This window comes from Stegodyphus dumicola, chromosome 7 (assembly GCF_044657685.1).
Source record: "Stegodyphus dumicola isolate Sdum_Otavi_A_Nest chromosome 7, ASM4465768v1".
Classification (NCBI taxonomy): Eukaryota; Metazoa; Arthropoda; class Arachnida; order Araneae; family Eresidae; genus Stegodyphus; species Stegodyphus dumicola.
In genome coordinates this window covers 177,272,418-177,299,386 of record NC_140774.1, presented here as the reverse complement: position 1 = coordinate 177,299,386, position 26,969 = coordinate 177,272,418, and the positions used below count along the sequence as shown (strand labels likewise).

The 26,969-nt window shown below is 35.6% G+C and overlaps 1 protein-coding gene across 13 annotated transcripts in view; it reads left to right on the top strand.

Annotated features, from left to right (window-relative positions):
• Nucleotides 1-26,969, top strand: part of LOC118191624 (exocyst complex component 4-like) — a 785,372-nt gene that overhangs the window by 705,831 nt on the left and 52,572 nt on the right. For all 13 annotated transcript variants that reach the window (XM_085821107.1, XM_085821102.1, XM_085821104.1 and 10 more), the window contains 2 exons: nt 16,466-16,688; nt 23,046-23,254. In XM_085821107.1, coding sequence (XP_085677233.1) covers nt 16,466-16,688; nt 23,046-23,254 — 432 coding nt within the window. The remainder of the gene's footprint in view (nt 1-16,465; nt 16,689-23,045; nt 23,255-26,969) is intronic.

The window sequence follows — 26,969 nt, the reverse complement described above, 5'->3', positions numbered from 1 at the left end:
TGAGGTTTTTAAATTATCTTTTAACTTAGATCAATGTTTATTACTGTAATAAAATGAGCAGTTTAAAAACAGGATGTATATTTCTTATTAATTTTTATGCTTATCTTTATTTTTTTTACTTTTATACTTTATATTTTTATCTTTGATGTTAGACCAAAATATTTCTTATCAGGATCAAAAATTACGTATTGAAAAATAATGTTTTGCATTAAATAATAGTTCTGAGATTTTTATAATTATTGTATATTATATTTTATATAATGGTTAGCTTTTATAAACAATTGCAATATTAACTTAATTAACAAAAAGCGTTTCTGACGCATATATTATGAGCCTGTGTGCCTAGGTTATCGCTCAAAATCTTTTCTTGTGTCGCAGCTTTGCAGATAGTGGTCCATAACTTTAGCCATCTTTCTGTTTTCAGGAAGAGTTTTAATTTACACTGTCTAATGCAAACTGTTGGCGCATAAAAAGATATTTACTCATTTAACTTCCGACAGTACAACTGTATTGTGGTTTTATTTCTAAAAGTATAATAAAACAGCTCTTTAAATTTGAGAATCAAAATTATGGTGTCTTTAAGTAATTTTGAAATACAATTTAAGTCGGATGGAAGAAAGAATCGATCGAAAAGTTAAGCTCATTAAATGATTAAAACCAAATGAATGAACAACATTTATTAATGCTACGTACCATAATAATTTCACAATATACTCTTCTTAAATGAACCTGCGTTCATTTGCGCTTTTGCAGCTGAAGATGATGGTTCGGTAAAACCATCGAAACTAGTCATGTGGAAATTTGAAAATGTAGCGTTGATTTTTGTTGTTTGACTTCTAAATTAATATTTGTTCAGTCGTGTTATTGTATCTTAAATATACTCTTCTTAATTATAAAAATTATACTTAGGTAATATATCAACTAAATGAACGATTCAAACTAATTAATACATTTTTATAATGTTTTTTCGTGGACTTTTATTACTATTATCATTTTTGTTATTTTTATTACTGTGCATTCATTAATCCAGACAGGATTTCTTCAAAATCCATTAAAAGTTCAAATCATTTCCATGGCATGTGATTAGTGGACACATTAAAGATTGTAGCAAAGAAGAACAAAAATTCGTATATACAAATTTAAGTGAAATTATATGTAAAACTGTAGTATCTCTTGTGTAACATGAAAGGCTTCGAAAAGGGAAGCTCAGCAGGAAACTCAAACAACTCTATTTTTACTTTAGAGCTAAATTTTGAAGCAAATAAGAGCAGAAGTTTTGGGGCTTTTCTGAGTCAAAGTAAACACTGTCAGATTGTTTTTGCGTACTGTATTACAATAATCAGTGATACATATCACCTGCATCATGTCAAAATTGCGGCTGGAAAATCGCTTTCAAGAAAACCGTCTGTAAAAGTTTGGCACGCTCCCTGTTATGAGAACTGTTGATTTATAACTTCTGCACAATACTATTTTTCATGTCTTTTCTTCTCTCATAGGATTATAAAGTATTTCCCCCGTATTCTTAGCATGCCTTCGTAGTGTAGTGGTCTGCACGCTGGGCGCATATTCCAGAGGTCCATGGTTCGATTCCTGGCGAAGACGTTGCTCATTTTTCATCACTCCTGCTTCCAAAAATTACCTAATGTATTTACAGGATAATGTAAAAACAATATTCAAAATGCCAATAACTAGAAAAAGGAAAAGTTACGGATTCGTGTTTGGGACTTGATGCGGATAAATAGTTATTGTAAATTATTGAATTATAAAAACACATTTAATTAAACATTTGAGTTCTTAGCATACATGTGTGTGGTGTGCTATGAACATTTTAACGTAGCATGGAAAACGATGGTGAAGTGGATGTTGTTGCAGTCATAGTCAATTGAACATTTCTTTACCTTTTACAAAGCATGCTTGAATTAAAAATACGCAGCTTATTTGGCACAAGATGGTAACCCGTTCTTCAATAATTACATTCGTACGTTTTACATATTTAGAACAATAATAATGTAAAAAGAAGTAAGAAATAAAAGCGGCGGATTACATATTAGCAGGACACAGAAGCGAGAGAAGAATGCACAGATTACGATATTGACAAAACTAAGGAGCAAGGACTAGAGACTTCTTACATAGTTCTTATTTTTGATTTTTTTCACGTTTATATGTAAAATAGGAAATTTGAAAGGCACTTAATTGGTACTTTAATTTTCTAGTTTCCAATAAAAGTACTACCCCTTCATGCTCTTTCCCAGTCGCTGTGCAGGAATGAAAACAAGCGCTGTGAGGTTATAAATACTACTGAAACTGCTACGCACTCTTTTGTTTTTGCTGCCTACGACTGATAGTTAAATGACGTCTCTTCTTGGCTGCTTCTGTTCATTATTAAAAATGTAATGTGTTGTCAATCAAAATTATGGGATGCAGATTGTCCCAATTATGCTGGACCATGTGTCATACACTAATGAACAAGTAATAAAGATATATTTAGATTACGAAGTGATTTCATAATTTTTTAGTTTCGTAAAGTTCCCGTCCATTTTCTACTACGAAATTTTCTATCGTAAGCTACATCTAGTCTTTTTCCTCTCTGGCCATGCTTGGAAAATAATTGGTGTCTTTCCCTCTTCAGGCACTCATCTACTATCAAATTGTCTGCAACGAAACAAATTTTCATCTCATATGTATATAAATTTCATCTCATATGTATATAAAATCACAGGGGTTCACCCCTTTGGGATACGGTCAGCCTTTCATTTACCTATTAAGTATTTAGTTTTAGTTTAAGAATATAAAAAAACTACTTTGAGTACAGTTTTGGTATTTAATCAGCATTTTCTGTACTTTTTCTTGTTTATAAAAATAAAAATAATCTATATTTAAAGATTGAAATTTTGAAAAGGAGGGAACGATCGTCTAAAAATGGTGTTGGTGTATTTAATTATGGCAAAGCACACGAGGGCTATCTGCCTGAGGGGAGGGATGCCTTTCGTGGAGGACTGTCTAAGGGAAACTGGCTCGTATACACGTTACACATGGGGAAAACCACGAAAACGCCCATGCAGCCAGCCCGTTCGCGGGATTCGAACCTCGGACCGAACTACCAGTGTTCAGCGACTTTACCGCTCGGCCGCTGGTGGGCCTAAAAATGGTGAAAGGGGCTCAAGGTGCCCCTTTCTAGACTCAATTCTTGAATTCAGTTCCCCTTTCACCATTTCTAGACTCGATTCTCTCAATCATTTAAGAATGATTGAGAACACCGTTCTAGCAGTATGTATGTATGTATATAATTACCCTCTGCATGGTTGGAAGTACAATTTAAAAAAGTTATGATCTTCTTCTCAGTGGCGTGATCGTCATTTTACGAAACGCTTAGGGAAAACGTAGAGTAGAATAGTAAAAAGATTTAGCTATCCGCACTTTGTGTGAAAGACGAAAAATAGAAAAATGAAATGCACTTGTAAGAGAAGCACACCAAAATGAAATACAAAATTAGGCAATAACCAGTATTGCATTAGCATTAATTTACAAATTAAAGCAATTGTAAGGTTGATTTTTCCCTAAATTTACACATATATAGTTGTTTTTAAAATCTTGTTTAAGTACCTAATTTGTCAAGTAGAAGTTATTTACAACAATGCATATGTCAACAATATCGTAAATTTAGATATATCCCATATCTGCATTTTTATAGCATGAATACAATATGTATCTTACTCACATATATTTAATTTATTTTAAGCATTGTGTGTAAATTGTGTAAAGAAATTGTCTTTTGCTTTATAAGGCAATCAGATAAGCACCTATATCCAACAAGATCGCCGCCCAACCATTGAATCTGACTGCCGTACCGAAGGGCCCGGGTTCGAATCCCGGGGAAGGCATAAATGTTTTTAAATGTATAGGGTATGTGCGGCATGGAGGCAATCAAAATCTGTGACGAGCCAAAAGTCTTCTCGAGATGTTGGGATGGGGAAAGAGGGGTTGGAGACCCTTGGATCCGCCCCCCGCCGCGATGCTCACCTTCAAAATTGGGGGTGGATCTGAGCACCTGGACGGTGCGCAAGGATCTTGCCAACAACAAACGTAATCTAAACTTCTTGCCACGATAAATTTCGTGGGTTTGCTCTGATTTTAAACCAGAAGGATTAGTCACAACAATAACAACAGCGAATCTTCCTTCACCTTTAGCTAGCAATTTGCACTACCTGTTGAAGTCTAAATCGATTTTTCTTTCTCTTTTTTTTCCCTTTTCTTTCCCCCTCCCCATTCATCAAAGCGAATGAGATTCAACGATACGCTTCCTATCACCGTCCTGCCTCAGAACGGAATTTTTCCTGATTGACAAAGAGATAACCATGCGTGTAAATTTAGGACCATAAAATTCCTCAAAATGCTTTACAATAATTTAAATGCCTATCTTCACAATGGGAACAAAAGCATGTTCTCTAGCATTGTTTATATGTTAAACAAACCTGGTAATTGCATTTCCAAAGACAAAGAGAAGCGTTAATGCTACGCGTTTTTGGCGGCGACGATTTCGCAGCTTTACTAAAATATCCCGTCATCCTGTAAAATATCTGATCAGTTGATTCAATTTGTTTTCTGACGTTTATTTAGCTTTTGTTTCGCCGATTTTATATATGCCATTATTCTTGCTTCAGATTTAACAATGGCGTTTAAATTTCGAAGCAGTGCTTAACCTGAGAAATAATCCATCAGCTCAACCTATCCTGAATTTCTTTTGCTAGAATTAGTTAGCGTGCGATGCTGCCAAATTGGGTTAAATAAAATTCTGTCAATTTTTTTTAGTATTGAGAATACGTTTTGTTTGCTATTTTTGTCAACTTATCCTTTTATTTATTTATTTTTTCAAAATAACTTTTTGTCAAATGGCACTTAAATATTTTAATTAGTCAGCTCCGATTCTCTAACCAGTCGAATAACGCTTTAAATTAGAATGACCAACCAACGTGCCTGTGTTCTGTACAACGTTCAAGTCTTGTTTTCAGACCTCAATGATCTGTCTTGAATAATTTTTTTGATATGTTAATACTGAATGATCATTCTCAGACTGTTTTTTATTACTCTCATTTTCGAAATGTAAAATGTAAACATTGTTAACGTAAACACTGATCAGCTGAATGCGTAGTGGTTTGTAATCAAAATGTCAATTTATTTTCATTTTCTTGCGCGCATTTTTAAACGTATTTTTCTTCCTTGTACGAAGTAAAAAGGAAGTATTGTAATCGCGAAAAGTTTCGGGCATCATATTTCAACGAAAATATTCATTTTGACCGCTATCGAATGCAATTTAATGATGTTTTTGCTTGACATCTGTACGTAAGGACAGAATAAAAGACTTTTTCCCCCAAAAAAAATTATAAAACTGATTTAAAATAAATTCTGAAGAGAATTTTTCGTGGCGTCTGTACGTACGTACGTACGTATCTCGTATAACTCAAAAATGAGTAGCGTCAGGACGTTGAAATTTTGTATACAGGACTGCTATAACGTGTACATGTACGCCTCGTATTTTGGTTGCAATCGGCCGCTTCAAACATATATAAATACATATATATATATCCACTCTGTTACCCGGCTCAGTGATCTCAGTTTCTTTACTCTTGTATGTTTGTAAATTGTGCATTTTTTGCATTAAAAATGATTGAATTATGTTGTTCTTATCGTCCAATTAAGGTTTTTATACCTTTAGTAAATCTGCGTGCAATATTTGTAGAGTTATCAACAATTTAAAAGTTTTTTAAGTGCCGCCAAGCCTATTATTTTTGCGATGGCGTCCATGTTGGTTTACATTTGAGATTTTGCAGAATAGCGGATTTGTTGCCAATATAGAGAAACAAGGCTTCGAAACAACAAAGATAACGCCTTCTTTTATTATTGCCAATTAAATCACGTTTTTATAATTAATCATTAATTCATAAATTCCAGAATGGATTCATTCTTCGAGAAAATAAGTGTTTAAGATTTACTTCGTAATTTTTAATATAGATATTTTGAGTTTTTATGTATTTTTGCCTTGTCGGGAAGTGCGAACTGAATTAATTGAATGAGAAATACTCTGTGAAAACTGTTTCTTTTTCGTTTTGTTTGCTTAATTTCTTTTATGCATTGTCTTAAATTTATTATAGTATTTGAATAGAACATGTGGCAACGATTAGATAATTCTTTAAATGATATAAATTTTGTGCATTCTGAGCTTTAATATGAACGAAATATAATACTGTTAAGTGAACCTAGCGCCAGAGTGTCGCTATGGTAAACAAATAGAGTGAATTTTAAAGAGTGCATTTATTCTATTGTGGTTTATGCGCTATCGACGAAGTAGATTTAATTCAATCAATAAATGAAATGCAAGAATAAATGCATATAATTTAATATTCCGTACAAGGAAGTCATGTGGTGCACACATCAGATTTTTTTTCTCTTATATCTGTAAGATTTTTTGGAATCTCTACTGGTGTCGAGATTATAATTGTTTTTTAGTAGCTTAGAATGACAACCAGAAATAAAGAAGAAGAACCAAAACCTTTAAAATAAAATGTATTATTGAAATGTTTTCTTTTTCAGTGTTTCGTTTTACTAAACAATAAAGTATATAATTATTTTTGGGATACCTCTAATTGATGCTACTTTTCCATGCCACACATAGTTTTTCCCTCCGCCTTTCTGAAACATGTTAACCAAGATACTGATATTATGCTAACACTAAGAATAATAACTAAGTAGCAATAAATGATAATTAAAGTAGGCAATTGATGCCTTAAAAGTAATTCATCTCATAAAAAGCTAACATCAAAACAGTTCAAAGGAAGTAAATCATAAAATTAGATCATTATAGGCCAATAATATAATTCCAATAATATAATTCATAGGCCTATGAATATAATATAATTCATAGGCCTTATAATAAGGCCTATGAATTATATTATTGGAATCTTAAAATTCACAGTTTTAAATATTTTAAAATAAAATAATAAATTAAAAGTTTAAATGTATAAATATAACATCTTAATTGTTCGCTAAAATAAAAGTTTTAAAACTTAGGATTATGTTTTAAATTGCTTTACAAATCTCTGCCATCCACAGCTTCAAAACAAAGAATAATTAAATGTTTTGATAATTTCTAATACTTACAGATACTGAATTAATGTGTTAACTGTTTGTATAAACTTTAAGATTAAACATGCTGGAAAGGGGGGGAGAATTAACTGAAAATTTGGATCCTTTTCTACAACCCCAGAATTAATTTTCACAGGTGAAGGTAGGTGGACCAAATTATTCGGATGCTTTTATCAGTTTACAAACCAAAAATAAATAATACAGAGAATATAAAAAAAAGTATGTCAGCATTTAAAACTACGTCGACGGCCCACACATTCGTCTTTTCTAATATAAGATTACTTGTTCGCATAAACGAGGTTGCCTGTTTGGGAGCAGTAGAAATTTTTGTTTACTTCGTCTGCTCTTTGCATCTTATTGGTTTATTTTTTAAAAACTTTAATGAAAGTATTTATGTGATGAAATGATTTAAACTTTTTTCTCTTGAACTGAAACAAGATTTCTGCTCGACAGTAAACTTTTGTCTGCAGCAGAAGTTGGAATTTAATGCCTGAAGCATGGCAAGAAAAATCCTTTGTTCCCAGTTTATTTTCTCGATGGTTTGTATGCTTAGTCAGAGGCCAAAGAAAGTAAAATAATTTTTATACCTCACGCGAAAATATTACGGTCTGAAGCTTGATTTTTATCTATCGCCATTGAACATTGTCATTTACAATAAAATAAAAACGCTGCCTTCTCAGATGGCATCTCATTGGCTTATCTCTTGTATTTACGTTAATTAACCAGTTATATGTTCCGAATCTATACTGTCACTAATCTCTTTCCTGTTTTCCTGTCAGAATGCAAATTTTAGCTCGTGTGATTTTAAGTAAGGGTTTGAGATTGCTTTAATCACAGTGCGTTCGGCCTGTTGAAGGCCACGTTACTAATTGATATTGTACGATAGTATTCCTGTCTACCACGTCGCTTTAATGTTGCATATACTTCTGTAACAGCGGATACGTTATAAGGCATAGATTTAGTTTTAATTTTAAATTCAACTTTCTAATTTACACCATAAATGCTGGCTGGTTTATACGCACCAGAAGTACCTTACGTTTAACTTATTTCAGTTACTAATAATAGGGTCTTTTGCACGCTTCTTACGTCTCTCTTTGCTCAATTAGACATAACGATAAGTCTCTTGGAGTCTTGACTTAGTGTATATTATTAAAACGAGTGACATACTCTCTAATGACAGTGGAAACATCCGAGTGATGGAATGATTTGAAATAATTTTTTTTTAATTTTGATTTACATCCGTCATCAGTGTTCCAAATTTTGTTAAATAAAGTAAACTAAGATAAAATGTAAATAAATTTTGCGGATGTATTAAAACAGTCTCATCTTCTGGACTGCTGGTATAATACTTCTTTGAGAGGTAAAGGACGGACAAATAAGTTTTGTCCATAAAATGACTAATGTTGAGCTCTTTTAGGAAATCTAAACCGAGCTTTTCGTTTTTGATTCCGTGTTTAGTCCAAAGTGGCTTTGTCCCTGAAGGACTATTGTTTTCGTTTTGCGATTTTGCGTTGAATCACTATAAATGTCCGTTTCATTTTTCAAGCTGTTGCCGCTAAATGTTAGAGCCCTGCATTATATTTGAAGAAATTAAATAATGAAAAATCTGCATAAATGTATGTATATTTCTCGCGTTGTGATAAAACAACGGTACCTTGAGCCATCGAATTTTCAAAGGCGTAATCCTTCTTCGAATATGGACATGTGGAAGACCAAATTTGAAATTTGTTTTATGATCGATTTCATATTTTGTAAAACTTTAACGAGTTTTTGATTGGCAAACTCAAGGATTTCAAAGAGAGCAATGGCAACACTCTGCGCGGGAAAAAAAACCTTCTTATATCCAGCGCGCGGAACTGTGTATCGGAAATTCTAAAGATATCATTTTAAAATTATTTTGCGACATTGCTACTGAATTGAATTTTATGTTTTAAGTGCAAAGAACATGATATTTAATAAATAAAGGTAACACACAAAACGTTAAAAAAACGCTCCTTTGGACGTAATTTAATATATGAAATTAATTTTTTTTTTTTTTTTTTTTTTTTTGTTCACTTTTTCAAAGTTTGTGCCCTGTAGTCATCTGTACGAAGATGCATATTATAGCATCATATCCTTCTTCCGTGCATTTTTAAATTTCTGACCATTTATCAGCCTTGATAATTAGTGATACATATTAGAAGAAATAAAAATATTTCAAAAACAAATACGTTTTTGTATGCGCCAAAAACTGTAAGGCATAAATGTCTTGGAGTTTACATTGCTACACAAAAAGTAAGTAAGTGGAAAAGAGTAATTAATTCAATCGTTTTTACTTTCTTGAACGAAGTAAAGGAAGTACTAATTAACAGTAATTGCGAAAATTTTTCCGTTGTCATATTTCAGCGAAAATATCCATTTGACCGCTGGCATACGATATTTTTGTGTGCCATCTCTACGTATGCACAGAATAAAGGACCTTTTTTTTCCAAAATGGATTCGTGACATCTGTAAGCACGTACGTACCTATCTCGCATAACTCAAAAGTGACTAATCTCAAGACGTTGAAATTTTGTATATGGGGACTGCTATAACACGTAGATGCGCACCTTCCTTTTTAATTGCAATCGGCCGCACCAAAAGTATATAAATATATGTATAAATATAACCACTCTGTTACCCGGCTCGATAAGCTAAGTTTTTTTATTCCTATGTACTGATAAATTGTGCATTTTTTTTTTTTTTGGCTTTAAATGTGATTGAATTATATTATGTTCCGGTTAAGGTTTTTATTCCTTTACTTTCTCTGCATGCAATAGTTGTAGAATTATCAACAGTTTAAAAGTTGTTCAAGTTCCACTAAGTCTAACGACACCGCCATTTGTTTACATTTGAAACTTAGTAGCATAATGAATTAAGTCAGTTTCTGCACCAACTTTCTTTTGTCTTTTTGCCGAGTGGAACCAAGGTTTTTTAACTCTATTTGGTGTTTTAAGCTTTTCTGTTGTATTTTACAATTTTTCATGAAGACGTTTTAAATTTTTATGTAATTTTGCCTTGCCGCGAACTGAGAACTGAATTGATTGAAAAGGAAATATATCTCTAAAGAAATTCGAGGAAATAAGTTTAAATGAAATACAGCAAAAAATGTTTATAAATTAATTGCCGTACAACGAAGTCATGTATTGTCCACATTAGGTAATTTAAATTAATACAGTATTTTTGCCGGAATTGAAGTCAAAACATTGAATTTCATTTTCGACGCCATTGTAGTCCGAGATGTATTTCTGATATTAATCGTATTAGATTTGAGATACACGTTCTCGGATCAATCTTTAGAACGTTATATTTCCGACTCTACAACATATAATCTAAAATATATGGATAGTTAAAAGCTGTAAAAATCATATAACTTGATTTCCAAATAAGTTACTATTTTTTCTCCTGTAGCAAAAATGTTGATTCACGTAACCTGTGTTACACCTAGTGGCTCTGAATTCTGTAATCGTTAACAGCTTTCAGCCTACAGCTAGAAAAGTGTACACGGTACAACAAGCACGTTATGTTCATATATAGGAATAGTATCCAAAAATAATCGCTTATCTCTTGTTTAGCATTTGATAGAGGATGCGTAAAAAGGTAATTCACCTTGGCTGCAGTCTGCGTTTCCAAAAATGTATAGAATTGATGGTACGGTGCCTGCCTAACACACTCTTCGGGTGAACGCGGCATCATTTGCATTCATATCCGTTCTTCCTCTGTCAGAACGGAAGACAACATCATGCACGCTCTGTGATTTTTTTTAGATGTTCATGTACTTTGATTCAGATGTCGTCAACGGCACGTGTCGCCTGATTTTATCAAAAAATGTGCCGAAAATAGACTACAAGCATTTTTTTTCTTGGCAGCTGTTCGACTTGAGTGAAATTGAATATTTCTTCAGCCATGGGGATTTTTCATATATGTATTATAACTGCAATTGTATCGTCATCTGTGGAATTAGAGATTTGTATTTGATGGAACAATTTTAATGCGGTATGCTTAATTGAGTAACTCCTAATGCAACACAATCCTGTTTTTACTTTCAGTTTGCCTATATTTTTCCTCCTTCGCAGCGGATCATGCAGACAATAATCCTTTTTCATCGCTCTGCAATCTGGTTTTTAGTAATAATCAATACCTGGATGTGCAATGGAAAACAAGAATAAGTTGTCTTATGTATAGTTAAAACTGCGTCCTATGTATCTTGAAAGTAAACTGTGCAGTGGTTTTAAATGAATGATACGCTGTTTAAAATAGAGTTTAATCAAATAATAATAATAATTTGTATAGGTTTTGTTAAGCTCATGTATGTGGTATTTCTAAAGTTGCTTTAATTAAAAAGCAATTCCAGAGGTACACGAGAGAAAGCAGTGTTTTTCCATTCATAGAAAACTTGAAATTAAAACGCCTTCCAAGCTTTTTAGGTTTACTATTACATAACGCAAGCATCAAAAGTTTCCAAGATCGCCAAAGGACAAGCTTCTTCTTCTTCTTCAAAGGACAAGCATTTTGCGCATCTGAAAATATTAAGATTTTCTTAAGGCTTCCATAAGTTATTTTTTGCTTACATTCTTGTATTTGAAACTGTTTTATTGTGATAGATTTTACAACTGTCTTCTGTCGATCAGATGGCTGGCTTGGATTGCAAACTGTTATGTAAAGATTTGACATATAAGAAAAAAAAATTCCTCAAGCCAAACCCTTCTCCAAACAAATACTAAAAGCATTAGGTAAGCAAATCTTCAAGTAATAGTTACAACCGAAATCTGGTATGGGAACGAATACGTATGTTGTAACAAAACATGGCACTGAAAAAGATCAAATGCTTCACTACTCACTAGCAGTACTACTACTACTGGCTATTGGCTTCACTACTGGCTAACAATAGCTACTGGCTATTCTAGCAATAATTGTCCACCTCTCTAACCACCTCTTAAACGTGACCGTTAGAAAGGTAAAAGTCTGTTATGTTATGGGGCATTTAATTTTAAACATATTCTTAAAGCGCACGGCAGAAATGTTGCACGAATAATCGGGTGTTTAATTTATCACATTCACCATCTTGATAGAGGTGGTGGTTAGCGATACTGGTTTCCGTACCCTCTGGATTCAAACCCCAGAGAAGGCATATGTGTTTGTAGTGTCTATGCGGCATGAAGACATTTAAAATCCTGTTGAACCTAAACACTTGTTGAGTGGCTTGGTGGTAGGGTAAGAGGGATACATCACCATCGGACATGCCTCCATAGAATAAAAATATTTAAATATAAAAAGTAATGTAATAATTATAATAGAAATTAAAAAGTAGCATGACAAAATCCAGAATTCGCGGATTTATTAGATATTCTTTAGATATTACATTAAAATCCTATAAAATTCCATGGAATACTCGAAATTAATCGCCAGAATTCTTTCTGGAAGTTTCTGCTCTTCTCATCAGAATTAAAATTTGAAAAGATCTTAACTGATGTGCCTGTGCGAGAATATATTTGGTTACATTTAATAATACTTTCTGTATTTTACAGGCATTTTTAAGCTGTTATAGAATAATAGCGTGTAGTTCAGACTTTAAGCCAAACAAACTTCTAAAGTTTTGTTAAATGTTACCAATTCTAATATCGACACTATTAGGTTCTAAATTTAATTTCTACGTTTTTGTCATAAAAGCATTTTAATGTACGTTTTAAAACATGCCTATATATATATCCGATGTAAAATCTTAATATTTTAATAGGGAAATAAAGAATAGCTTCTGGTAATTTATTTTAGCACAATATGTTTGAAATTTAAATTAATGGAATATTTTCGCAGTTTTCTAAGTCATAACCAAACTATGCAAAGGTTCAAAAAAATATTTGAAGTAAAAAAATGGTTTCACTTTAGTGTCAAGATCTGATTACTCTTAAAAAAGAAGGAAAGCGCACTCACTGAACTGCATTCGAAAAAAAGTTCCGACACTTTGCAGATTCTTCGAACCATTCTTTAAAGTACACCATATCACATGCAGCTATTGCTATTTTCGTTTTTGCATTTGTAACCAATTCACCACGTTATATGCACATCATTCATCATTAGCAGAAGACGACGGTTTATTTGAGATTAGAAACCACGGACACCCATTAGGAATTCTTTTGTTCCTTCTTGTTTTCGCTATGCATCACGAATTTAACTTCTGAAGAGGGGAAAAAAACTTACAAATCATACAAGTATTCATTCAAATATGTTTCGTGTGTTTACGACGAGTGCACTAACAATTGCTCTGATAACCCTTCAAACATACATAGGTAGAATGAAACGTTTTTCGGACCATTGAATAAGAAAAACACTCATCTCGTCGGTTGTTGATTTCTGATCCGGTACTTCGTAAATTTTATATTCAATCGCCGTATGGTATACCGCGCATATGCAAGCAGATTTGTTTCACACCATTTTTATTAGAAATTAGCAGCTGCCTGCTTCAATAAATAACCCTCCAATTCTCCTCTGATATCATCTTCAACCATAATGAATCGGAAAACTTAAAGTTCAATATAACGATTAAAATGATGTCATTAATTCAATCTGCAAACTGTACCAGACAATAGCACAAGGGCAAATAGAACGGTTTGAAACTCTCGGTTTCAGAGAACTGTTGAATTTTGCTGCAACCGCTGAGCACTGGTAATTCGGTCCAACGTTCAAATCCCGGCTAACGGACTGGCTGAATGGGTGTTTTCTTGATTTTCCGCATGTGTATAGTGTATGCAGTATCTTCTGGATGCATACGAGAATAAAGCGGGCGCAGCTCGCGCAAAACCGTTAAACGCTGGTAGTTCGGTCCAACATTCGAATCCCGCCAAGCGCGCTGGCTGCATGGGTGTTTTCGTGATTTTCTGCATCGTGTATGCATTGTCTTCTGGAAGAATACGTGAATAAAGCGGGCGGGGGCATCGGAAAACCCTTGAACGCTGGTAGTTCGGTCCAACTTTCGAATACCACGAAGGCATCCATCCCCTGAGGTAGCGGGCTTGCCCGCTAGTAATTTATTATATTGAAAGTCACAGTAGAATTTCGATATACGTCATTAATCCGTTCCAGATCCTTGGACTTATATCAAACTGGATGTATACCAAACGAACGTTTCCGATGAGAAATAAAGATAAAATAATTAATCCGTTCTGATAAAAAAAAAACCTATTGTTATTATTATAACACTGTTTAATTCTAAAATACTTATTCACTGAGTGAAAAATATACTGTATTGTAAATAAAATATTGTACATAAATAAATATTGTACGTAAATATTTTTCTTGTCTTCGAGATCAAAAGCATTTTCTTAACATGCTCTAACGTCTCTGATTTTTGGTGGTGAACGATTCACCCCCTTCGCAGCGTTGGCCGATTTAATAGAATCTTAGTTTTTCATAATGGTAGCTACCAGAATACGGTATGCAGTAGACAAGCCCCTCATCCGCAAGCCATCTCCATACCTTTTAGCTGCAAATAACTTAATTCAAATTAATACAGCAGATGCTCTTCCAACGTTTGATAATATGTATGCACAAGGTTGGCCAGACCATACGTTTGCTACAACATCACCCGCAGCCGCACTTATACAAGATTCGACGGCGGTCGAAGAAATTAGCTCATCGGACCATAATTACATCACCTATAAAATCGATAGAACTATCACTACGACTTTTATCAAAAGATATTACTTGCCAGGAAGAAAGAGCATTTATAAAAATAATAAAATTACGACTTTCACATTCCACAGACGCCTAAATAATATAAGATCTACAGCAGACACAGAGCATTTTATGTATGATTTGATAACTTCTGTATATGAAGTATGTGAAGAACAGCTCCCCATAAGAACAAATAAATAAATTAACAAGCTGTAGTAGTGGAAAAGTGAGCTACGCATACAAAAGAAAAAGTGCCGCGCGCTGAGAAGACGTTGAAAGAAGAAATAACGAATAATATTGAGTCTAACACTCTCTCTCAAAAGAAACGGCTTTATACAAACGGATGATTATCGGAGCAAAAATAAATTTGGGAAAAGTTTTGTACATATAATACTGTTACATTTGCTATTTACCCCAAGATTGTAATGGATAAGCTCTACAAACCTTCGCATTATTTTAAATCGGCGACCCCTCACCCTTCCCCATACCATTTTTGGGGTGCTCTAGACAAGGGGGGGCGCGGTGCTATACCAATTAATCGCTGTGGTAGAGGGGTGGTGCTCGCGTCCTCCGTGACTTGCCATATATTTTAGCAGTTTCGTTTTTCGCCTCTGTGGTGATCCTAATCACATTTTTCGTTGCTTGACTTTTCTCATTAACTTTCATTGTTAAGGACTTTAACAAAAACGTTTACTCAAAAAAAAAAAAAAAAAAAAAAAAAAAAAAAAAAAAAATCTGAAATGTTTCAGATTTTAAATTACGTCTAAAGGGGCGTTTTTTAACATTTTGTGTGTTACCTTTCTTTATTAAATATCATGTTCCTCGCACTTAAACCATAAGATCCAGTGCAACAGCAATATCGCAAAATAGTTTTAAAACGAGCATATCTTTAGAATTTCCGATACAGAGACTCACGCGCTGGAGATAAAAATGTTTTTTTCTGCGCAACGTTGCCATTGCTCGCTTTGAAATCCTTGAGTTTGTTAATCAAAAAGTCGTCAAAGTTTTAAAAAATAGGAAATCGATCATAAAACAAATTTCAAATTTCAAATTTGGTCTTCCACATGCTCATATTCGTTGGAGGATTACGTTATTCAAAATTCGATGACTCTGTGTACCGTTGTTTTATCACAATACGAGAAATATACATACATTTATGCAGATTTTTCATTATTTAATTTCTTCAAATATAATGCAGGACTCTAACATTTTGTGGCAACAGTTTGAAAAGTGAACCGACATTTATGAGTCCGACGCAAAATGCCAAAACGAAACTAATAGTCCTTCGGGATTCAAATCCCTTTGGACTAAAAAACACAAAGTTAAGTTAAAATTCAGAGTTACAGCGCAGTTTGTTTACTGAATAGTATTAACAGACCCATTACAATCACTGTCTCGAAAAAAGTAAATAAGTATAGCGGGCTCAGTCATGACTCATGAAACGCGAGTCGTATTCCAAACAACTATCATGTACCAAACAAAAAGTCCAAACAAGACATATATCAAGTCGGACTTATTTCAGAACTTACGTATATCGAGATACTACTGTATTTTCAATGTTTGCCTTTCAAAAAGGCCTAATATTTGTGATATTGTTTGCAACAGCTTCTATATGACATGCTTATCTTTTTTTCAGATTTTTATGCACAAGTCTGCAATGCAACACCATTCCCGAGAGGCTCATAGGGGAGATATCAAACCCTATCAGTGCCAGCAATGTCTGAAATCTTTCTCTTCCAACCATCAGCTACTGCAGCATATACGAATCCACACGGGGGAGAAGCCCTATAAATGTTCCTACTGCGACAGGCGATTCAAGCAACTCTCCCACGTGCAGCAGCACACGAGGCTTCACACAGGTACCCTACCCGTTTACTAACTCAGTAAAAGCAGAATGGTTATTCTTTTTGAAATTATACATTTGCTTTGATATGTTATTCATCTGCAGTGCTGAAGGGTTACTGCTTTGTTCTTCGTTTTCTTCCTACTGCTTTGTTCTTCGTTTTCTTCCTACTGCTTTGTTCTTCGTTTTCTTCCTGTCATTGTTACGATGTCCGAGCGCAATTTTAAGAATACCTACTTGGGCAGAAAGTAAGACTTTTGAGTTTTGTTTCTTAAATTGCTTAACAGTATTTTGCATTAAGTTTTTGATAGTATTTCACATGCTCTAAGTATTCATCATTAATTCTTATTGATTTCCGTCACGAGATATCTGACCATTACTTAGAAGTATTTGATGCCATTGACTGAACATGAACACGCCAACATTGACAGTTAATAGTGTTCAACGTTGTGTTACAGTTTGGCTGGGAATCTAAGTCTTGTAATAACTGAAGTAATTATTTTTGCCTTTTACGATACTTAAATTTTAATTATCTACGGGTTATGGGTTTGAAATAATGCGTGGGTGGCATATACGGTCAAAGGAGCTGACAGGCAGATACAAAAGGCTGTTTTTAAACTGAATGTAGAAATAAATTGCACAAATGATATTTTTCTGAAAAAATCTGTGCTTGCTACGTTACCAAGAAGTAGGTGCTTTGATTCCTTACAGATATCCTTAATCTTTACGAAAGGGCCCCCCAGCAGCCGACCGGTAAAGACGCTGAACACTGGTAGTTCGGTTCGAGGTTCAAATCCCGCGAACAGGCTGGCTGCGTGGGCGTTTTCTTGGTTTTCCCCATGTGTAACGTTTATACGAGCCAGTTTTCCTTAGAAAGTCCTCCACGAAAGCATCCCTCCCTTTAGGCAGGTAGCCTTCGTGTGCTTTGCCATAATTAAATAATCCAAGCTAATCTTTACGAAAGAAACTGTATAGATAATTTTTTCACTACAGCAACTCTGATAATCAGAAGAAAATTCTGAAAAGTTTCAGATTTCATTTAATGGCAGTTTTTTTCATTTATACACGCATACGCTTTCGAGAGCATTTGGTCCCTAACACCCCTTTGGGCTAAAAATATTTAAATACAGCATATCTTTAGAAATTCCGATAGATAGTCTCGCGCGCTGGAGTCAAAAATGTTTTTTTATCATACAGTAGTGCCAACGCTGGCCGAAATCGCAGAGTTTTTTAATCAAAAATTCGTTAAAGTTTTATAAAATAATAGGTAATAAAACAAATTCGGCTTCCAGGTGCCCATGTTCGAGTGGAGCACTACGTTATTCAAAATTTCATGCCTCTAGTACCGTTGTTTTTTACAGTGCGAGAAATATATATGCGTTTCATCCAGACTCGTCATTATTTAATTTGTTTAAATTTAATACGGGACAATAATATTTAGTGGCAACAGTTTGAAGAGTGTTTCAAAGCTTTCAGTGTTTCGACATAAAATGCCGTTTCAAGAATAATAACCCATCTGAGCTAATACCCGTTTGGGCTAATAAATTTAAAGCCATCTGCAGGAACTCATTAAAATATTCTCAGGCCCTAAGCACAGCCTTGCTTCACGTGCCTTCAATGCTTCTTTCATTGTTTCCATGAGATTAAAACAAGTTTACAAGCAATTATAAGATGGTGCCGCGTGAAACATAGGGCTTAGTCCCTGCCTTGTAGCCCCAGTGATAATCAGGGCTTGTTCTTCAAATATTCTTTAGGTCCTTTGAAATTTCTGCATCATACGTTAATGGCGATGCATGCTGACAAGCATATCGCATATCGATTGTTATCATATGTTATCATATGTTAAAAACTGTACTATAAAATATATAAAGTAGTAAATGATTTTACACATCTGAAGCTAATGCAGTTCTCTTGAGTGCTTTTAAAATTAGTTTATCTAAGTTATGATATTCAGAGGTTTAGGTACGTATTAAAACTACTTTGGATTTAGTATTTTGAATTCATTATTATTTTGGACTCGTGATTATATAAACGTAGTATTATTATATAGTATCTTGTATAAATGCTTTCCTATTCCACTCACATCGCAGTTGATATCTCAAATTATAAGAGACTAAATTTCCAAAATCATTATTCTTCAAATACTTACATTCAGTTTAAAGTAGCATTCTAAGCAGGCGCAATTCAGTTAACACATTAAAAGAAAATTAGTACATTTTTCCTTCAATCAATTATTAATTTATATTACCTTCTAAGCATTTAATTGTAGTACCAGCCATTTATTAATATAAAATAGTTGTTTTAAATAATAATGTATAACAGTTAACTCAGAGGAAAGTCCAGAGTTTGAAATGATATGCAATTGTTACGTTTTTCTTCACGTACGAGTTCGTAGATTTGAAATGAATAACGACGACACTTGATGAAGTATCGAAAAACAATTTATTAGCCAGTATTACTCAGTACAGCTGCAAAATCATATTTACAGTCGTCGAATAACTACTATAAACGTGCTGAAATAATCAGAGACACAGCCTTCAGGCTATAATGGTGAAGACAGCTTTACGGCAAAGCATCAGAGTACAGCTCCCGACTCTGCTCGGTCGTTCTTGGAACTCTACGTACTCTCGAGACTCTCCACGCTAAAACTCGCGATGCACTTGACGAAACACAAGAGTACAGCTCCCGACTCGGTTCAGTCGTTCTCGTAGCTCAACACACTTTAAGATGAAACTCGACGATGCACTAACTCGCAATACACTAACAGACTCTCTCGATGCACTCGACGATCAAATAGGCACTAGACTACGAGACACTCTCTCACTGACTCGACTAGGCACTCTCTGACTGACTATCAGCTCTTTAGACGAGACACCGACTGACTTTCCGCAGGGTTTATATGGCTTTTGGCTTGTGTTCGAGAACATTCTGGGCTAAACCAGTGAGAATTCGTTCAGAAGGTTCTCCATCCGTGTATGGCACATCGCTAATTTTTGTCGCCAAATGGGCGATTGCGGGGAAGCTGTCTTACCGCGGCTGGACATTTCGTAACACAATATTTCACATTATAATAGTTCAGCGATTTCGGATGTGCTTCCATAAATTCGACACATATAATCATCCATACGATTCGACGATTTTCAGCGAATGTCCGCTAATTTGCCTGGCGAAACAGCCTCTGGCTTGACCTACATAACAGCCCGTACAAGCGATGAGAATAATGCATTTCACTCTGGTCGGTACCAGGGAATGTTAAGATAAAATAGTACTGTTATCTCTGATTGTTACACCATATTCAGAGATGGCCTAGGCTCCGTTCAGACGGTGGTATAAATGTCATAACTGGTTTAAACCGAGCATCGTTGCTAGGTAACCAGACCTTGCTACGTTACAAAAACTGGTTTAAGGGTTTTGATATAAAGTTCGAAGTTTTCAGCCTTTTGCCGACTTGGCATGAGTCTACCAATCACAGTGAAACCTATTGACCGGGAAAACAGAGCTGAAAATGGTGCGGACAGATCCACACATGCGTAAATTTAGCTTGTCTTATTGCCAACGGATTAGACACTGTCTTGCAGGTGTGAAAGGAACACCCGCATTTTATGACTATGCCCCTATGGCATTTACAGCACCATCTGAAGATGCTTACTTTTCAAAATGACCGAAAAATACATAGGTTCATTTGCAGAATGAAATTAATCAAAAGGAGCACATTCGAAACCTTTTGGCGTATCTGGAGACGACGTTATGCCTCGGAATCGCCAGTTCCACCTCTGCGTTCCTTTCTTTTACACTCTACGCTTGACATGTCAAACAATCTGTAAAATCTGATTTTACGCCTTTTACTTGCAAAGGCGATCCACCCCTGCGGCGGAATGTTTCATGTTTCTCTGATTGTTACACCATATTCAGAGATGGCCTAGGCTCCGTTCAGACGGTGGTATAAATGTCATAACTGGTTTAAACCGAGCATCGTTGCTAGGTAACCAGACCTTGCTACGTTACAAAAACTGGTTTAAGGGTTTTGATATAAAGTTCGAAGTTTTCAGCCTTTTGCCGACTTGGCATGAGTCTACCAATCACAGTGAAACCTATTGACCGGGAAAACAGAGCTGAAAATGGTGCGGACAGATCCACACATGCGTAAATTTAGCTTGTCTTATTGCCAACGGATTAGACACTGTCTTGCAGGTGTGAAAGGAACACCCGCATTTTATGACTATGCCTATGGCATTTACAGCACCATCTGAAGATGCTTACTTTTCAAAATGACCGAAAAATACATAGGTTCATTTGCAGAATGAAATTAATCAAAAGGAGCACATTCGAAACCTTTTGGCGTATCTGGAGACGACGTTATGCCTCGGAATCGCCAGTTCCACCTCTGCGTTCCTTTCTTTTACACTCTACGCTTGACATGTCAAACAATCTGTAAAATCTGATTTTACGCCTTTTACTTGCAAAGGCGATCCACCCCTGCGGCGGAATGTTTCCATGTGCCACAACACTCAAGTTGATGATCACGCAAAATATGAAGCTCTCTTCCCCCCCTTTTTTTGTGTGTGTGTGTGTGTTTGTTTGTTTGTTGTTGTTTTTAAGCATCGAAGACGCCTCTGTTTCTCAATTGAAACCTCCTGCGAGTTGTCACGCCTGCGAGCTGTTGGTTCACATAGAAAATTAAAGTTTAACCCAAGCAAATCTCTTATTATTTGAGCCCTCCTTTATCAATTGGAACAGAGCGATAGACCGCAAGAATTTTCTTTAGGAAAATCCAGTCTCCTGGGAAAAAATATCCAAGTCTTTGTTTGCTCCAAAACAAGAGTTTCTGTACGCCTAACATTGCATATGCCGAAAAGTTTTCCTTTTCTTTCCCCATAGGGCAAACAATGACAATCGCCAGCTTTAATTGCAAGGGAACGTTCTCATGGGTACAGTTACCTCCCCTCCCCCCGCTTACTTGCGCTTGATTATCCCTTCACTTTCCAACTTCAAGTGGCACTCCTATATCTTTTTTTCTGTTAATCTTAGAAAGTATTTCACAAAACTGAGATTAAGGTGTTCAAACACTAAAGAGCTCAATAAATCGCTTACTAATTTAAATTTCTTAGTAATTAACAATTAATACATTGATTTAACTTTCTAACAATTATACTTTGTATATTAAACCATTGTAGTTCGGTCTAGGGTTCGAATCCCATCGAACGGGCTGGCTGCAGCGTTTCCATGTTTTTTCTCATGTGTCAGTTATATACGAGCCAGTTTTCCTTTGAAAGTCCTCCACGAAGGCATTACTTCCCTTAGACAGATAGTCTTCTTGTCCTTTGCCGTAATCAAATGCAGATTACACCACTATCGAAGTTGTATTACAGAAGACTGAAAACCTTTATAAACAAAGTAGAACTTTAACTGTGAACTAACTCGCAAGTTTTTTGAAGCAGATCTGTAAATATTTTGATTGCCTTTAAAAAAATATGTGAAGGAAGATAAAGAAAAAGTTGAATCTAAATCATCAAGCACACTGCTCTACTATTTCAAGCCTCCAGCTCAACGCTAGCCACTTATAGCCAACCTCTGACATCGAGGAAGCATACGTAGAAGCTTAGCCGTAGAATCTCAAGCGAATCAAATCTTAAAATTTTCATAGTTGATTGATTCTGTTCTTTTTTCTCTCAAACCCTTTTTTTTTATATTTTCGGCCAACCAATCTTTGATAACTAAGCCTAATATGCCATCATCACAATAAACTGTTTCCAGTCCTTCTTTCGTACTGACTTTCTTTCCTATTCCAGACTGTGTTATTATACTGTACATGTGCTAGTTATGTATAACAAGATTATTATGTAGATTATTATTATAGTATATGTATAATAACATGTTAGACTTACATTAGGTTCTGTCTGTTATGCATTAATTTTAAGGTCTAAGAACAATATTTATTTCCTACTTAATTTTCCTACTTAAAGGTAATACCTATTACGCATTTTGTCATTTCGGTTTAGTAAATATTTTACAGTAACATTGTACTTTTTGTAAGGCAGGGAAAACTGTGTTTTAGAAATTAGATGTTCATTTGTATATGCATTTGTTTGTGTATTTTATATCCTAAGTAATTTTTTTCAAGCTTCTCTTAAGTAACCGACTCTCAAAATGTATTTTGTATTGCTTGTTTTTATGTAAGACTTTTTTTCCTACATGAACATATCAATCATTCTTTCTTGTATATATATCTGCATAGGTAATTTACTTCTTAGTTTCGGAATCTTTGGGTTCGGAATGTTTTTTATACATTAAAAAATATTTCTTTCCTTGATAATGATCAGTAAATAATTAAAAGTAATATGAGAAAATTTTCTTATGTGATTTTTTTTTTCAGGGGAGCGACCTTATAAATGCCACCTCCCCGAGTGTAATCGGGCCTTTATTCAGCTGTCTAATTTACAACAGCATCTACGAAACCATGAAAGCCAAGTCGAAAGAGCCAAGAACAGACCATATGTGTGTAACACATGTGGTAAATGCTTCGCCACCGACAGCAGTCTACGGACGCATGGCTCTAAAGTAATGAGCTGTAGCCAAAATAACGTAATACACCATTTATTTTGTAGATTAGATTATATTTTTATTTATTTGAACCTTTTTTACTTGTTTTGCAGTTCGTAGTTTATGTATCTTAAGCCTTTAGTGCAGATGAAATATTAGAAATGAATGCATGATGTGAATACTGTGCTAACTAATACTTTATTGCTTTCCCGTGTAACGTTAAGTAGGCATTTTTCGCAGTGCTTCAGGTAAATGTATTTTGAATCAATCTTTTATGTTCTTTATGCTTGCCAGTGGCAAAAAAATATATATAAAATAATTTATGTCTAAAAGTAATTGCATTTAATTAAAAAGTTTTTACTTCTTAAGATGCGGAAATTGAGCTATGGTTCAAAATTGCGAACAAAATCTATTTAACTCTGTCATGTGTCGAACTGTGCTGCTTTTTTCCTAACCTGCACACCAGCGGCCGAATAGTAAAATGGCTGAACACTGGGAGTTCTGATCTGGGCTGGATTACAGGCAAAGGGGCTTGATGCATCGGCGTTTTCGTGGTTTTCCTGGTGTGTAACGTGTATAAGAGCAAGTGTCTTGTAGAATGTCCTCCAAGAAAGCATCCCTCACCTTAGGCAGATAGTCCAAATGTGTTTTGCTAAAATCAGCTAAACCAAACCAAACCCACTTTCCTAACCAGATGACTTCAAATTGACTGATCTGCATTTTATTACGACTGAACAAATATGTTTGATTGTTTAACAACGCACCTGTAAATAACTCGGCTTTACTTTGTCTCTCCCAGCTATACCTGCATCATTGATGTAGGTTCATTTGAAAGACACGATTCTTCTTACAAACAGAAGACTTAAGGAGGGAAAGGATAGGTGTTATTCTTTTATCCCTATTAACTACTTCTGAGCATTAGGATAAGCAGGCGCTTTATCAAGAATCAAGACACCTTTTGCAGCTTAGGAACACAGAAATCCTGATTTTCAGGAACACACAAATCCTGATATGGTGGCCTTTCTAATACTAAACGGTTGAAGAACCAGTTACGAAAGGTATCACGTGTAAATCAGGTGCGTTTTGAATTGGAATAAATGGCTGTCAACTGCTTCATGATATTCTTCAAAGTGGAAAGTTTCCTTGCTTGTTCCGACAACCATATGTACAGACTGAGCCCTATGTGGGCAGCGTATACTGAGCCCTATGTGGGCAGCATATGATAGGGCAGCTTTCCATATTTAGTTTTCGTCCACGTATGCTGTATTTATGTTTGCACGCAAGGGTATTTTCAGAGAGAATAGTTATTTGACATTTCTAGCCTGGTGGCGAGCCGAGATTCAGAATGAACATTGATTCTCGGCGGATCTCTATCTGTACCATCCCTCCCTTATCAGGGGACAGGATCACTACAGTGGATATAATTGCTTGGAGAGGAATTATGTTGACCAGCCGCACAACCCTGCATGTGTTTGACAAAGGTTTCCTGACTCTTATGATGTATAGGAAGGAGATCATAGAGCTATATGTTCGACTTTCCAGGGGCACAGTCCTGGGTTCCTTTTAATGGAAAACAACGCCTGTCCACATAGGGCTCAGTTGGTAGACGTTTACCTAGAAATTGAGGATATCCGCCATATGGTTGGCCAAGCCAGACCTTAACCCTATAAAGCATGCCTGGAACACTATTGGGAGTACAACTTTATCTCTCCATCCTCCTCCGAGAGCCATTCCGAAGTTAAAAACTGCCTTGCTACAGAAATGGGATTGACTGCCACAGAGACTTCTAAACTGCCTCCTCTTCAGTACGCTGTCACGCTGCCCAGTATGTCTCTGGGTGTGAAGAGGGGACCATACGCCATATTAGACTCATTTTCAGTTCGCTATCATAATGTGGATTTTTGATTTCCCTGCACTATAAGCTTTACTGAAAATCATGCGTACATGAAATGACTTTTGAATAGTACATCTCTTTCTCTGTCATAAATTAGTAGTCATACCAAATTTCAAATTTCATTAAAATTTGCCCCATTAGTTTTTCAGAAATTTGACATAATTTGCAAATTTTCAGTTTTCCTGTCCACCAACGGCCGAGTGGTAAAATCGCTGGACACTAGTAGATTCGAGACGGACGGGCTGGCTGCTTGGGCCCTTTCGGGGCTCACCTCATGTGTAAGGGGTATATGAGCCAGTTTTCCTCAGAAAGTCCTTCACGAAGGTATCCATCCTCTTGTGCTTTGCCGTAATCAACTAAACTGAAACTGAAACCTCTTAATTTTGCTCCCGAGTGTGCATTTGTCAAGTTCTGTCTAGTGGTTCGGAGTTCGGTGAATTGAGAGATTTTACTGGGTTAGTTTACGCACGCTAAACGTGATCTGTGTGCCGTTTTAATGATTATGCGACTGTGGATCAGAGGTGCTCAGTTGGCAACAAATAAGAAGAAAAGACAAGCAGCAGTGACACTTGTTGAAAGTTGCATGCCGCATGTTGTCATGTATTGTCCTTTTTTTAAATCACCCTGATGTGCCTCTGATAGATCGATGACATACCTAAGCACTGAGCCCATGAAGCAGGATGTTACCGCACCTTTTAAGGTAGTCCTCAGATCATTCTGTAATTCTTCATAACCATATTTTCTTCTCATAGAAATATGAAAAGTGGGCATAATTGCCTTCTGAAAGAATACTGTGCCTAAAGGCCTGACCATTTTGATGGAGTCCTAAACGTAGGACTGAAGGCTCAAAATATCTGTAATATGTATTAGGGCCTGAATGGTAATGGAGACCATCGGCACGCTGCACCATAGTACCAGAGCAGTGACAGACGCATCAATGTTGCGTTTAGAAGTGAGGATGCAGTACCAAACTTTTGCGCGTGCTCGATGATTTTGGCTTTATCCTATTCGCAATCGCCTGTCGTGGCAGTGAGAGCTGAAGCAATGATCACCTAGCGAAAATCTCATTGTTGTTGAAGAATTCGCTCTGATCGGTATAGTGGTTAGCGATGTTGGCTTCTGTATCATTGGACCGAATTCGAATGCCAGAGAAGGCACGGTTGCATTTAAATACTGACGAGTCGAAACTCGTCTCGAGTGGCGTGGTGATAGCGGAAGAGGAGTGTAAGTCCCTGGGATCTGTCTTTTGCAGTTTATTCTTCAAAATGGGGGCGGATCTGCACAGTCGGTGCGGTGGAACTATCCTGCATGACCAATGATGAAATTCTAGCGTCTCTACCACTTCTGCCTATATAACTGCTGTTGCATCCCTACATTTACACGCTACTTACTGTGCAAAGCTTATGCGCCAAGTTGACTGATTTGGTTGTTTTCTTAACCTGTAGTTGTATACTCCATCTCGTTTGTGTGTCTTTCGTGTTAGTGAATCGGTCCGTCTTCAGCTCATTGAAGTTATATTCTGATACCTGATTTCATTCAATACAACATCCATATTTCGGTAGAAATTGTGTTTTCTCATAATCTCGTAATAAGTTTTCTTTGATCAAAACTTGAAACTTTGTTTAACACCTTGCTGTATTTTTTTAAACCTGAACCCTTTAATGGGCAACGCTCAATAGCGAACACAACTTTAGAGCTTCAAACCTACTCGGTGTCCCTTCCACTTTTACAATTCAGGAGCCCACTACTTTCGGAACAGAAATCTTCAAGTCTGTCGAATGTATGCTTTTTGATGTTGTACGTTTGATGATATGTAGTGCAGAACTCTTAATTAAACCTGAGAGAAAATAGATTCCCTTTGTC